Source organism: Aythya ferina (assembly GCF_964211825.1).
Source record: "Aythya ferina genome assembly, chromosome: 4".
NCBI lineage: Eukaryota > Metazoa > Chordata > Aves > Anseriformes > Anatidae > Aythya > Aythya ferina.
The window spans coordinates 11,165,311-11,177,660 of record NC_140300.1 but is presented as its reverse complement, the minus strand read 5'-3'; the positions used below and the strand labels follow the sequence as shown (position 1 = coordinate 11,177,660).

The following is a 12,350-nucleotide window of genomic DNA, read 5'->3' as shown; positions in this document are numbered from 1 at the left end:
AAGTGAGTTTCAGTTCTTCATTGGATATAAGGAAGAAATTTTTCAGGATAAGGGTGGTGAGGCACTGGAACAGGGTGCCCAGAGAAGCTGTGGATGCCCCATCCCTGGAGATGTTCAAGGCCAAGGCTGGATGAACAATCTGGTATTGTGGGAGGTGTCACTGACTATGACAGGGGGGTTGGAACTGGGTGATCTTTAAGGTCCCTTCCAACCCAAACCATTCCATGATTCTATAACCACGCTGTGCTGGTACTGCACCAGTCTCCAGGGGACAACATCTGGTGTGACCTTGTGCATTCCTAGTCTCATTTGAATGGTTCTCCTTATTCATGTGATGCTCTTTGCTCTACAAATATGTGGTATCAGTGGTTATACTCTTCTGGAATCATGACAAATTTACCCAGTAAACAAGTCTGACTCAGTGCAAGCCCTCAGGACTGCCATAATCTCCACCCCAGTAACTAAGCTTTCAGCTTACCAGGGATACAAAAGCTTAGAGGCATTATCAGTCTGAATCAAAAATATTTTCCAAATTACCTATTGTATTAATGTGACCGTGACTGATGGAAGTTGCAGGAATTGGCTCTTATTTCAGTTGGACTACAAAAATGTTCAGCCATCTGACACCCTCCAGCAGAGCCCTGGCTTCTCTCCATTCTTACTGCTGACCTGCCTTGATGTCTGCGCCCTGCTCTCACTGCTGCACACAGCAGGCCACTGACCCCAGTGCCCAGCTTCCCTACCCAGCTGGGAAACAGTGATGGGCAGAGAGAAGAGCAGGGGCTTTGCCTTATTTCTACATGTATCTACAACATTGGCCTTCGGTGCTAGGGAAATATTAGCTTAACCCTGCCCCTAGAGCAAAGAGTGGCATGTTATCTCTCTGACATGTTACGTCACCTTTAAACAGCTTGAAACAACTGGCAAGTGACAGTGGCAGCTGCTGGCAAGGGTCTGCTGGGACAAGCGTGCTCTGGGCTGCAGATTCCTTGGTGGGGCTGCACGACTGCAGCCCATGTGCCAGTACATGCAGCCCTTGCGTGTTGCGTAAAAATAAGAATGTTACCCAGGGTTAGCTTTTTGTATCTTCATCTGTTTGATTTAAATATTTTACAAGAACAACCATGTCTGATGGGCGACATCAGTTGCAATCCTGATTTCTTTGTGGAATGGAGTCTCATGGATACTAGCCAGATGGAAACAAAGCTCAAGGAGGGGAATATCCAGGCTGCCCAGTGCACAGAATCAGCAGCAGGAAACTGGCTTTGTTATTTATTTATTTATTTTTGCAAGTCTAATTCTTCCCTTTCTCTTTCCCTCCTTTAGCTGTTGGACAACCTAAGGACCAGATTTTATTTTTCAAAACTTGGTGGAAGGTGACAAGAGTTCATTTTCCTTTCTTACTTCTTCATCCAAATGTCAGCAACTTACATCAATGCTAAAACCAACCCCAAATATATCAAGTTTTATACTTATGAAGCCAGTGACCTAATGGATGCAACATTTAACTCATACTTTGGTATTCCTAATTCTTTTTCCCTTGATCAGTCCTACAAAAGACAAGTCACAAATCTGTCCTCAGCTCCCCTAGGTGTACAAGTGAATTAAGAAGTCATTAATTCTCTTGTGAGAGCTTTGTAGCACATTGATGAACAGTACTAGCAAAAAGCTAAACATATTTATAAAAATACACAACTCCAACAGTACCACAACGACATTCTACCAAAAGGAAACCCTAAAATCAGAGAGCATAAATGTAAAGAGTGATCCATCCTAACAAAAATGGAAGGAATTCTTGCCAAATAGAGGAGAAATTTCCTAAGTAGATGAAGTTACTTTTCAGTTTGGGACTAAAAATAGTATGGCTGTTTATGCAGTACACAGAGACAGAACCTCCTCCCCAAAGTTTACAAGCTAAATAAACTGCAGTCAGATGAAGTATAGGAAAAAATATTAACAACAATAATTACCCTCTTAATTGCATTATTTGTATGTAGAAGAGCTTTCCATTTTCTTACTGCGTTAGCAATTTCTTTAGGGCATAACATTTTAGGATGCTTACACTGAAATATGCAACAACAACAACAAAGTCTGAAGTGATAAAAAGAAGCTTTAAACGCCAACATGGAGATGCAACATTATGTCAGACACAGCAGTTTTGAAGAGATCACAGCCTAGAGACAGGATGAAGTGAAACATGTAGGATGACCAATTTGTAGGTTAGTACCACCGGACTCTCCTGGACACATAGCTCTTACTGTCCATCAGAAGTCCTCGATCCCTACTGCTCAAGTGCTATACATAGCTGTCAAGCTGAAATGTCAAATAGCCTGTGACCAATATAGGACCTTCGGTAACTGTTAATTCTTCACAGTCCAATAATGTCAATGCAGTGATAATACTTTCCATACCACTGTTTTTTTCCACACCATAATTACCAAAATTTCCCTAGCAAATTTCTAGGAGATTCCTGTTAACCTGCAGCCCTTTGCCTTCCAGCATGCCCAGAGCACTGGAACCACCACCTGCCTTCCAGAACCACATCAAGAAGCCTCAGGGTAGGCTAAGAGTAGGCAGCTTTCTTTATCATGTCAAGGTTTGCTGTTTACCAACTGCAAAGGGCTCTCTAAGTGACACTGGATGCATAACTTAAAATACATTCACAGGTTCACTTCAAGAAAACAGGTTCAGCTACAGAAAACAAGAAATGAAATGTTTCTAAAAATATGAAAGGGAACAGTACTTTCTAAGCACAAGAGTGACTAGTACAGAAAAAGACTATCAGGAGAAGTGGTAGGTTTGTTATCTTTTGTTGTCTATGGGGAAGACAGGTCTGTTTTTTCTAACTCGGTTCTGGAATATGCGAGTGCAAACAACCAGTTATTCTGAGAAGTAGTAGAAGATTAGATGATTAAGCAACTGAATTTGACCCGTAACCTACACAATAAAATAAAAATAGCTCAAATGAATAACTAGAGTTAAATAGAAATTCAACCTAAATTCCAGACCTGAAATTGGTGAACTGTTTTGATGTCTACAGTGCAAACAGCTATACTGAAATCATCCATCCCTAATTGAACAGATCACCACAACAGTCTTAGGAAACATGTGCAAAATCAAAATCAGAGCTGAAGCTGAGAATGCCTCCTATATATAGCATTCCTATATATTTCCAAAAATATTAAGTACCTTTGTATGCACAAATACTCTGAGAAGCTGCCTTGTTCTAATTTGTAATGGGTGAATCAAGCAAGTATCCAACCAACGTTATGGCAGCTTCTGACAGCTCTAGCTTAACAGCCAGGCTTTTTCTGCCAACTTCAATTTGCAGCAAGTGCTATGTATTGCCTTCTAAAATAGCCATGACTATGGCATGCTTCTAGATCTATGCAGACCTTATGTGCTTCAGAGACAGCATGCAGAAAGCCCAGCTGAGCATTTCTGCAGAGCTGGCAGCATCACTCTAATGTTAGTCTCATATTCTTTTCAGGACATGGACCATGTTGTTCCCATGGAAAAATCAACGCTGACCATGAAAAAAAGCTCAGGCATATCACAAATTAAAATTTTAGCTCTAAGGAAAAAAAGAAAATTGAATTTGAAATGAGTGACTACCACTACCACGGTTTTCCTGAAAAAAAAAAAAAAAAAAAAAAAAAAAAAGTGCACTATAATGTTCACTCTGGGAAGATTAACTCTGAGTTTAGAAATAACAGGAGTTATGGGTCCTCAGCACAATCTAGCTTTCACTCTTAGCTCAATCCAAATTAATAAATAATACAGACAAAATCAAATCAACAGCAGTATAACTGTTTTTCAGAATAGCTCTATTAAGATACAAATGTATACTGAAGTTTATCGTTACACTGACTTTCTGCAGAGAAAGAAATTTAGGCCAGGATATTAAAAAAGAGCTAAAATCAGGTATTTGTATGAAACATTGCTTTGTGTTCATCCTTGCACAATTTTCAAGATACTATTATCAGCCACTGCTAACCACACTGGGTGATGGGTGCTGCTGGACACAGTGTGTTGGGCCACACAGGCACTTGATCTGGTATAGGCATCACTGCAATGTTTGCTTAAATAACAGCAATGAATGTGACATACAGCAAAATGAAGTGCTAATGCTTACAGTTTAATGGCTTGTAAAGACATACATGTAGCTGATGGCACATTAACACAGTCTCTGAGATGTTAGTTTAGTTCCATATCATGAGAAGCTGTGTTTATTAAAAATGTTAACATCTTTACCTTGATTCTTCAGTTAGTCATGAAAAGAAATGCCCCAGTTGCAGAGTGAAGAAGCACTCCGCAGCTCTCAGTGATCTCAGCCACAAGTGCTATCATTTCTTGAAATCCCAGCATGGATGGAGAAGCCAGATGTTCACACCATGCTTGGTGTCTGTCACCCTTTGGCTCTGCAGTTGTGCTAGCATAGCCCACGGGAGTGGGCCTGCATCTTCTGGGTGATAGTTCAACAGGTTTGTGGTCCATAAAACACTTTCTCCACAGGGCCTGGTGCAGGAGAACTTACAAATGCTCCTACACAAAGCTGAAGCTAGAAGTAGTAGTTTTTTTCCTCCAATTTCATGAGATAGGAATGAGCCACCAAAGCCTAGGAGGAACGCTGATCAGTAAATAAGTAAGGCATTCAAGATAAATCTGCCTGTAGGTCTCTGTAGCAGAGAGATCCTCAGAAAATTTGGGACTGGATAGGACACCCAGAGGTCCAACACACTGCAGGTCTATACTCAAAGTTAGGTCAGGTTACTCAGACTTTTGCAAAATAGATTTTTAAAAACCCAGAGGCTGGACGTTTTACGGCCATCTTGGGAAAAACTCTTCCAGGTTTCAGGCACTCCCATTCCTGTTTTTCTTCTCCTTACAGCCAGCACAAATTTCCCTTGCTCTAACTCCTAGCTGTCACCTCATGCCCTTTCTCCACATACCTGTGAGGGGAGCTTGGCTCCATCTTCCCTACAGCCACTCACCAGGCATTTCCAGCTGAAGAGAGCAGTGAGATTCTCCCTTGTGCAGGAGTTGTTAACCACGCGGGTGGGAACTCTGTACCCAAAGGCACACTGAGCCATGGACGGGCTCCAGATGGCACACAAACCCGCTCTGGCCTGTCACCACTACCACATACCCACAACCTGTGCTCAGGTGCAGCGCTGGTCTGCTCTCCAGGCAAAGGCAGAGTGCATTATTTTCGGGTTGGCTCTGCTTTATTTAGCCTGAGTAGGGCAGGAACTGGTGAGCACACTGGAACTCAGGCCGCAAGCAGAAACCCTAAAATTGGCACTCAGAGCCCGACTTGCAGCCAGGTTAGCACATAGCAGAACGGATGGCATATGTGCGAGTCACAGGGGCAAGGTGTTGGAGGCACTGCCAGACGTTTGCTCCAGATAGCCGCCATACAGACATACGAAGGCCCAGCTGTTCCAGATTGCCTTGTACACCATTTGTGTGAATTGGCTGCAAATCCTACTCCATTCCTGCCTTCCTGTCAGCAAGGCCAGTTTCTGTCTGTAGGTCTCCATGCCCTACACAATTATATACATACAGCCTTAAAGATTAGGTCCTCTGTATCTGTGTTATATCTAAAATTGTGATCAAGAGATTGTTTAAACGCCGCTGGTATTGCAAAGCCAAAAGAAACATGGGAGCAAGGCAAACTCTACAAGACTATCAAAAGCAAACTTGTCAGCTAAACTCTATTAAAACCCCTCACTGTTTTGTTACAAGGCAAAGCAGAGAAATAACTTGCAGATCCAAAATAAGTTTGCAACTCTGAGAACACAACAGGAAAGGAAAAGGGACCTAGAGAATCTGTAAACTGGGCAAAGTAAACACAAGTAACTGAGATGAAAACAAAGATGAAACTGTAAAAATATTTTTCATGACTTCTAGATCATTCACATAACTTAAAACTGCAATACTGCAACAATCTATGATTTACAAATGCACCTCAGTGAACTATCTTGACAAAAGTAGAAATAAATCAAGCAAAAACTGGCCTCTGATCAAGAACTCTCTGAATTAACCACCTCATGTTCATTTAGTCCCATTTAGCATAGCTTAGAGAAGATCTCAGTATTTACTTAAACAATTAGTAAAGTGCCTTACTTATTACCTCTGAGGTTTGCTGCCACCTGTGAATCCACAAGTCACACACCTGCAAGGGGAAGGAGCTCTAATGACCTATTTTCTGAAGTTGCCAAAGCTCTTGTATGACACACTCAAGCATAACAGGTTCTTTGACTTTTTCTCTATATGATATGGATCAAACTTTAACTCCTCCCTCTTGCCCAAGGATTTTACACTATAAACAGTCATAGGGATTTGGTTTTACTTTCTTGTCCTTTGAAACAGGCTTGAAGGAACGCAAGTACAGTATGCTTACTGCTCCACATTTACACTATATTCAGTTATTTCACTCCATAAACCAGCAGGGGCCAGAATTTTTTTTAACACCTATATTTATTTTTGTCTCCCAAATACGAATTTGGCAAGAGGGAAGAGGAAAAACACAGGACAATCACATTTCATCCTCTCTTGATGCATCAGAGACTGACCAATGCTAGATATGTAAAAACAAAGGAGATATTTGAAAACTTTCAAGGACTGCTGTGTTTGTGATCAGTTACCATACAGTAATAACTAAGGTACCACGCTTTCTTCTCCTATCTATCATGAGGAGCAATTGTGGTCTGTTATGCTTAACAGCTTAACAGTGACAATACTGCTTAATTCAAAAAGTAATAGTTTCTAAATAGCAAAAAAAAAAAAAAAAAAAAAAAAAAAAATCCATATTATAGGAACATTAAAGTCTTTCTTTTAAAAACATCTTTAGTGATATCTTACTATTCAGGAATATTTATTTTTATTTTTCATGGCTAATTGCAGTGATGCTTTGATTTCCTTCACTACAGATCAACCAACTTGTACTATACTATCAGGAAAAATCTCCAAAATGAAGGTATTGATCAATATAGCTAATGCCAGTAGAATTGTTTTTACAGAGAAAAGGAGAAAATATGTTCCTAAAGCAGACAGAACTATTCACTGAATGGAGCTTATATTCCTCTCAGATTTCTTTTCTAGAACAGAAAAATAAATAACTGTCCTTCCTGCAAAACAAGACTCCATCTAGATTTCAGAGCACGAGCATCAGCTAACCAGCTGTGAAAAAAAACCCTCCAACAGTTCAGACGGTAACAGCTCAAGGCCCTGACACACTGCTAATAGATCTTGACACAGGGAATCATCTAAATTCAGAAATATTTGCCTGAAGGATATATTTAAGGATGCAGACAATGAGCCAGCAAATTGTCTGATAATCTCTGAGGCCCCTCTGCTGCCGTGTCTGATGCTGGCCTGCTGGAGGGATGAATGAAGAAGGCACAGTAGTGCTGCTAGTCGTTCCCGCTCCCATCCCAGCAGTCATCCCTGCCCTGTGAAAGCCCTAAGCAGAATGCTCTACTTCCACCCAAATATGCTTCATTCACTGTTATGATCCCTTTGTTTGAAAATTCAGGGTATGAAGGTGAGCAACCCCCCAGCAGGACTGGAAAACACTGCTCTGAGCTTTAAGTCAGGAGGGACACATCTCCACAGCCTGGATTTGGGAGTCTGTAGAGGATAGAAGGTGAATGGTTTGTCAAAATCAGCAAAACTATGACCGGGGTTTCCTCACTTTGAATATTGGCGAGCCCATGTCACAGAATGAGGAAAAAGAGGGGAAAAGTTACCTCAACAGCGACACTTTAATTGGTTTTTCAATTATTTATCTCTTTACATTTCTTGGCTCTCTGTTTCTATCATAAAGTTGAATATTGGGCATTGAGTATGTAAGCCCTGTGCAGCAAAACCAACAGTGCTTTACTACCATGCTGAAGTGGCAGCCAGCTGTGGCCAGAAGAGCAGACACACAGGGTGTTCGGTGCTGCAGACACCATGCGGAAGACGGGCAGGTTGGCAAGAAGCAGACCTCACTCGTGGAGCAAAATGTCCGGGTGTTTTAAAGGAGAACAAGCTACCTTTCCCATCTGAGCAGAGCTCGGGTAGCACAGAAAGGCCTGCAGCAGGCAGGATGTCCTGCAGTCAGAAGTTACTGGCTGATGAAGCTATCACCTGATAATCTCTTCTGACCAATTTCACCCTCTTGTAGCAGTGCTGTATATTCTTACTATCAAAGAACATGATGTTGCAAAGAATAATCTTCAACAAAGAACAAACAAATAAACAAACAAACAAAAAACAAACAAACAAAAACAACTTAAGCCTAAGATACAGCTTCCTATTTTTTTTTACAATCCAAATATATGTGTGTGTGTATATACATATATATATATTCCACAAAATTCAATTTTAGAGCAAGAATTACCATCAGCAATTACATGCCATTGTATACTTTCTCAGGGAGATCATGCCATGGCTAAAATGGCAAGGAAATGAAGTAGCTCTAATTCTGTTTAATTACTAAACTTGGAGGACTGCACATTATTATCTTCACACATACATATTTCATTAGTTGGAGAACTCCAAAGCAAGGCGACCTCTTGCTGCTCCCATCAAGTAACTTAATGCTCTCTGCTACCAGTGCTCAAAAGGAAGGGATAAAAGTAAAACAGGAAAATATACTTGTCTGAAACAAACAGGCTATTGTCTCTGGGGAGGGTTCCCGTTGGCCTATTTACATGTGAATTTTGAAAAGGAGTTAAGCATCTCCCCGGCAGGGCATGAACCAGTGTGACCAGCCTGTGCAGCCTCTTTTGTAACCAGTGCACTATGGCCATGCGCCATTTGGGTTGTGAACCTCTGTCAGCAGCTCTCTGATCCACACAACCAAATTTTCCCTCTAATGTAACAGTTTAGAAACTAAAGAGCCAAGCGAATTTGTGTCATGACATTTAATTTAATCTAATCTGAGATAATTCACCTAGTATGTAATTAGCTCTGTGATTCTTCTTGCACTTAAATAATCAACACCATGTTACCCTATTTCTGGGAACTGATGGAAACCTAGTTTTCTCAATTTCAAATTTTTAACCTACTTTGTTCTTTTTGCTATGATTTCAAGACAGCAAAGAACTGGGATATCAGGCTGATAACCATATTATAAATTATTAAAAGTACACTCAGAATCCCGAATACACAGCCATTTCATGCAACTCTCCTAGGTATATAGGGGTTGTGAATGAGCCCTTGCTTAGAAATGTTTTCAGACAAGGTCAGAGGTAAGTATATGGAATTCAGCTGAGGATAATCATGTGTGGGAAAATCTAATTATGCTATAAATACTAATACATTTGAGTTGTGTTTTCCTATGCCACGTGATCATATGTTTTCTAGATGTAAAACTATACCATGAGTCTGTAGTTCATTAATACAGAATGACATTTCAGAGAACTATACAGCCACTTTAAAAGGTATTATCTGTATCTATGTATCATAAACTAAATCACATTACCAAATGTAACCATTTGTACATCTAAAGGGCAAGGCAGCGTGGCAGGGATCCAGGCAGGGATCCCAATGATGTGGCACATCAGCACAAGACATGCAGACTGAGCAAAGGCTTCTGGAGTAGCAAGTAGAGATCCACAAAGGTTGACTCCATCTCATGAGGATGGATCACCAAACACGGCAGCAATGCCTTAAACCTTATGTGGCAGTGATTTCGATGCCACATTTCAGCCTGGTTTTCTTGGCAGAGACAGAAACATCCTTCTGCTACAACACCACCACTGAGCTTTGAATTGCAGCCTTTCCAGAGCAATTTTGGTGGAAATCTTTTGTAAGCAGTAATTTTACTCAAGTGAGTTGTGGCATTAAATTTGCTGTACGATAGTTGCACTACTGATGTTTTTTTTTCCATTGCTTTTGCAGAGTAGAGGTGGGCTCCCCACATTTAATTTATCATAGAAATTGATTGCAAATTTTTTACATAGTCCACACAGACACGGTAAATCCAAATCTGGAAACATCAAAGCTAAAGTGATACTTAAAAACAATGCTCCTAAAACTGCCAGTTGTAATTTCAAATGAGAGCTAAGGACTCTCAGGGGTTTTTCCACCCTTTTTCCTAGGATGTTATTTTTATCTTGGCACTGTTCATTAGTTCTCTTTCATTTACGCTGTATTTGGTGCAATTACAGAGATAGAATTGTGTCAAGTCTCATCTGTACTAGACTGTTATCCACAAACTTTTCTTCTGTTTTTCTGACTTTGCAATCTATCAAATTTGTGTTTAAAACATTCTCAAGATGCAACTCTGGAATTTTCTACTCCCTCTCTCAGCCTCAGCTCTACTGCTACAGAATTTAAATGCTTCACAGTGCTGCATATTCTTCTGTTGGAGATTACAGATGGGGAACAGGATAGGATTCTGTGCTTGACTTTAATCATCTCCAATGCAGATGTCACCATCTGTGTTAACCATCTAGATTCCTTTAGAGGCAGAAGAAAGGCTCAGGATTTCCAGCACCCCTGAACACGCTCTTGCTCTGCTCCCACCTGCCCCAGCCTGGGCACTTGGCAGGTTGGAAGTGTGCCTTCCATGCACAGACCACACGGAAGCACAGCTGATAGGCGTATGTGGAAATCGCTACGCTTTCAATAGAGGAAATGCAAAGCTCCGTTTTTATCTGAAGCCTCCGGCAGGTGTTTGACCCCGGGTCTCTCACTGCTCTAACAAGGAGCCTGTCTTCCTCTTTGTTTGCGTTAGGCTCTCATTTGGCTCGCTGCGAGGATGTGGTGTGATTAAGCGTGTTGACATACAGAGTCACCACGTAATTGTAGCTATTCAACGTCTCCCCGTTGTTGTGGCAGAGGATATATTTAGCAGCTACAGTTATGCTCAGAAATGAAATATACAATCAGCTCTGAAAGCCTCCCCCTTTCCCTATGCACAACCCTGGGTTTGCCTTAAAGACTATAATATTGTGCGATCAGCTGAGCTCTGAAGCAATCACCCGCCAGTGCCACCCAATGCAGACGAATGCTGAATTGCTGGAAAACACAATTTCAAGCCCGTTCATAAATCCTGCATGTATCACGGGGGGAAGGAGGGGGTTGGGGAGGGAATAATAAAAAAATACTTTTGTATTTCCCTGGGCAACTGGATCTCCTGGGTGGAAATCGTAGCTGGTGTTCCGACGAAACCTGTGTGGTTTTCACCTCCCCTGCCAGCACGCAATCTCAGCCGGGAGTAGAGGCCGAGCTTTCAACCCCAATATTTTAACCTCAAACCCGTCTGATGAGCTGCGGGCTCCTTCCCTGCGGGATGCCGGGCGGGGAAGGGGGGCAGCAGGTTCCTGCCCCACGCTCGGCGGGGTACCGGGGGGCGCCGGCAGCCGAACCCACCCCGCGGAGCTCCCTGCGGTGTGCGGGCGGCGCCCGGGCTCCGAGCTCCCCTCAGAGATGCACATACATACAATAATAATAATATATATATAAATATATGTAAAAATACAGAAATCTTTACGGTCCGCAATTTCCAGCTGCCCCCCCCACCCCGCAAAAAAAAAAAATCGCAACGTCGCCCTCCCGATATGCTCGGTGCATATGTAGGGGTTCGGAGGGGGTCCTCCCGCTGCCTCCTACCTGTGCCGGTGCTCATGTCGCGCAGGAGGGGCCACCACCGCCGCCACCGCTGCCGCCCGTCCCCGCCGCCCGTCCCCACGGCCCCGCGGGCGGCCCCGGCCCCATCCCCGCCCGCCGCCGCGCTCCGCCCCTGCCGCAGGTGCCCAGCACCCCGGCCACCCCAGCGGGCACCTTGGGGTTTTCGGCAGCTCTGTGCCTCCTCCAGGGGTTTACATCTCACTCCGGGGCTGCGGGGACCCCCCCCCCCGGTTCCCCCTCAGCCGCATCCCGCTCGCACCTTTTTCCCCGGCAGCTCCCCTTCCTCCGCATTTTCCTGCCGGTGCTCGGCTGGTGAGGTCGCCGACGTTTGTGCAAAGCGGGTCGCTGCACAGGTGCTTTAGCATGTCCCCGGAACGGCCAGGGAAGGAGGATGGGGATGTTTGAGCTCTTCCTCAGCTCGGCCCGGGCTCCAGGCAGCGCTGCACCGCAGAAGACGTTTGGCAGCAAGTGTGGTTATTGAGGAGAGGAAGGGAGTGCTGGCTGGAGCAGGGGAACCTCACTGATCCTTCATTTGTGAAATTAGAAAGACTCACAGTGTTTTGTGAAAGCCAGCCTGTCCAGTATTCCATCTATCTAACAAATAATTGCTATAATTCTGATAGAAATAATGTTTTTTTTGTTTGTTTGTTTGTTTTGTTTTTTAATTATTATTTTAATAAAACAGCACCCAAACTTCCATTTTAAGAAACCCAGCAAGATCC

The 12,350-nt window shown here is 42.9% G+C and overlaps 1 protein-coding gene across 18 annotated transcripts in view; it reads right to left on the bottom strand.

Moving 5' to 3' along the window:
• The window catches only part of ABLIM2 (actin binding LIM protein family member 2), a 147,666-nt gene extending 135,586 nt beyond the window's left edge, over positions 1–12,080 (bottom strand). For 5 of the 18 annotated variants that reach the window (XM_084517043.1, XM_084517062.1, XM_084517047.1 and 2 more), the window contains exon 1: positions 11,888–12,079. In XM_084517043.1, the coding sequence (XP_084373169.1) occupies positions 11,888–11,993 (106 nt within the window). In that variant the 5' untranslated portion in view covers positions 11,994–12,079. Of the gene's footprint in view, positions 1–11,610; positions 11,698–11,887 lie in introns of those variants that run through there. The other 13 variants (XM_084517057.1, XM_084517060.1, XM_084517049.1 and 10 more) reach the window with 4 other exon arrangements.
• Between the last annotated feature and the right edge of the window lie 270 nt (positions 12,081–12,350).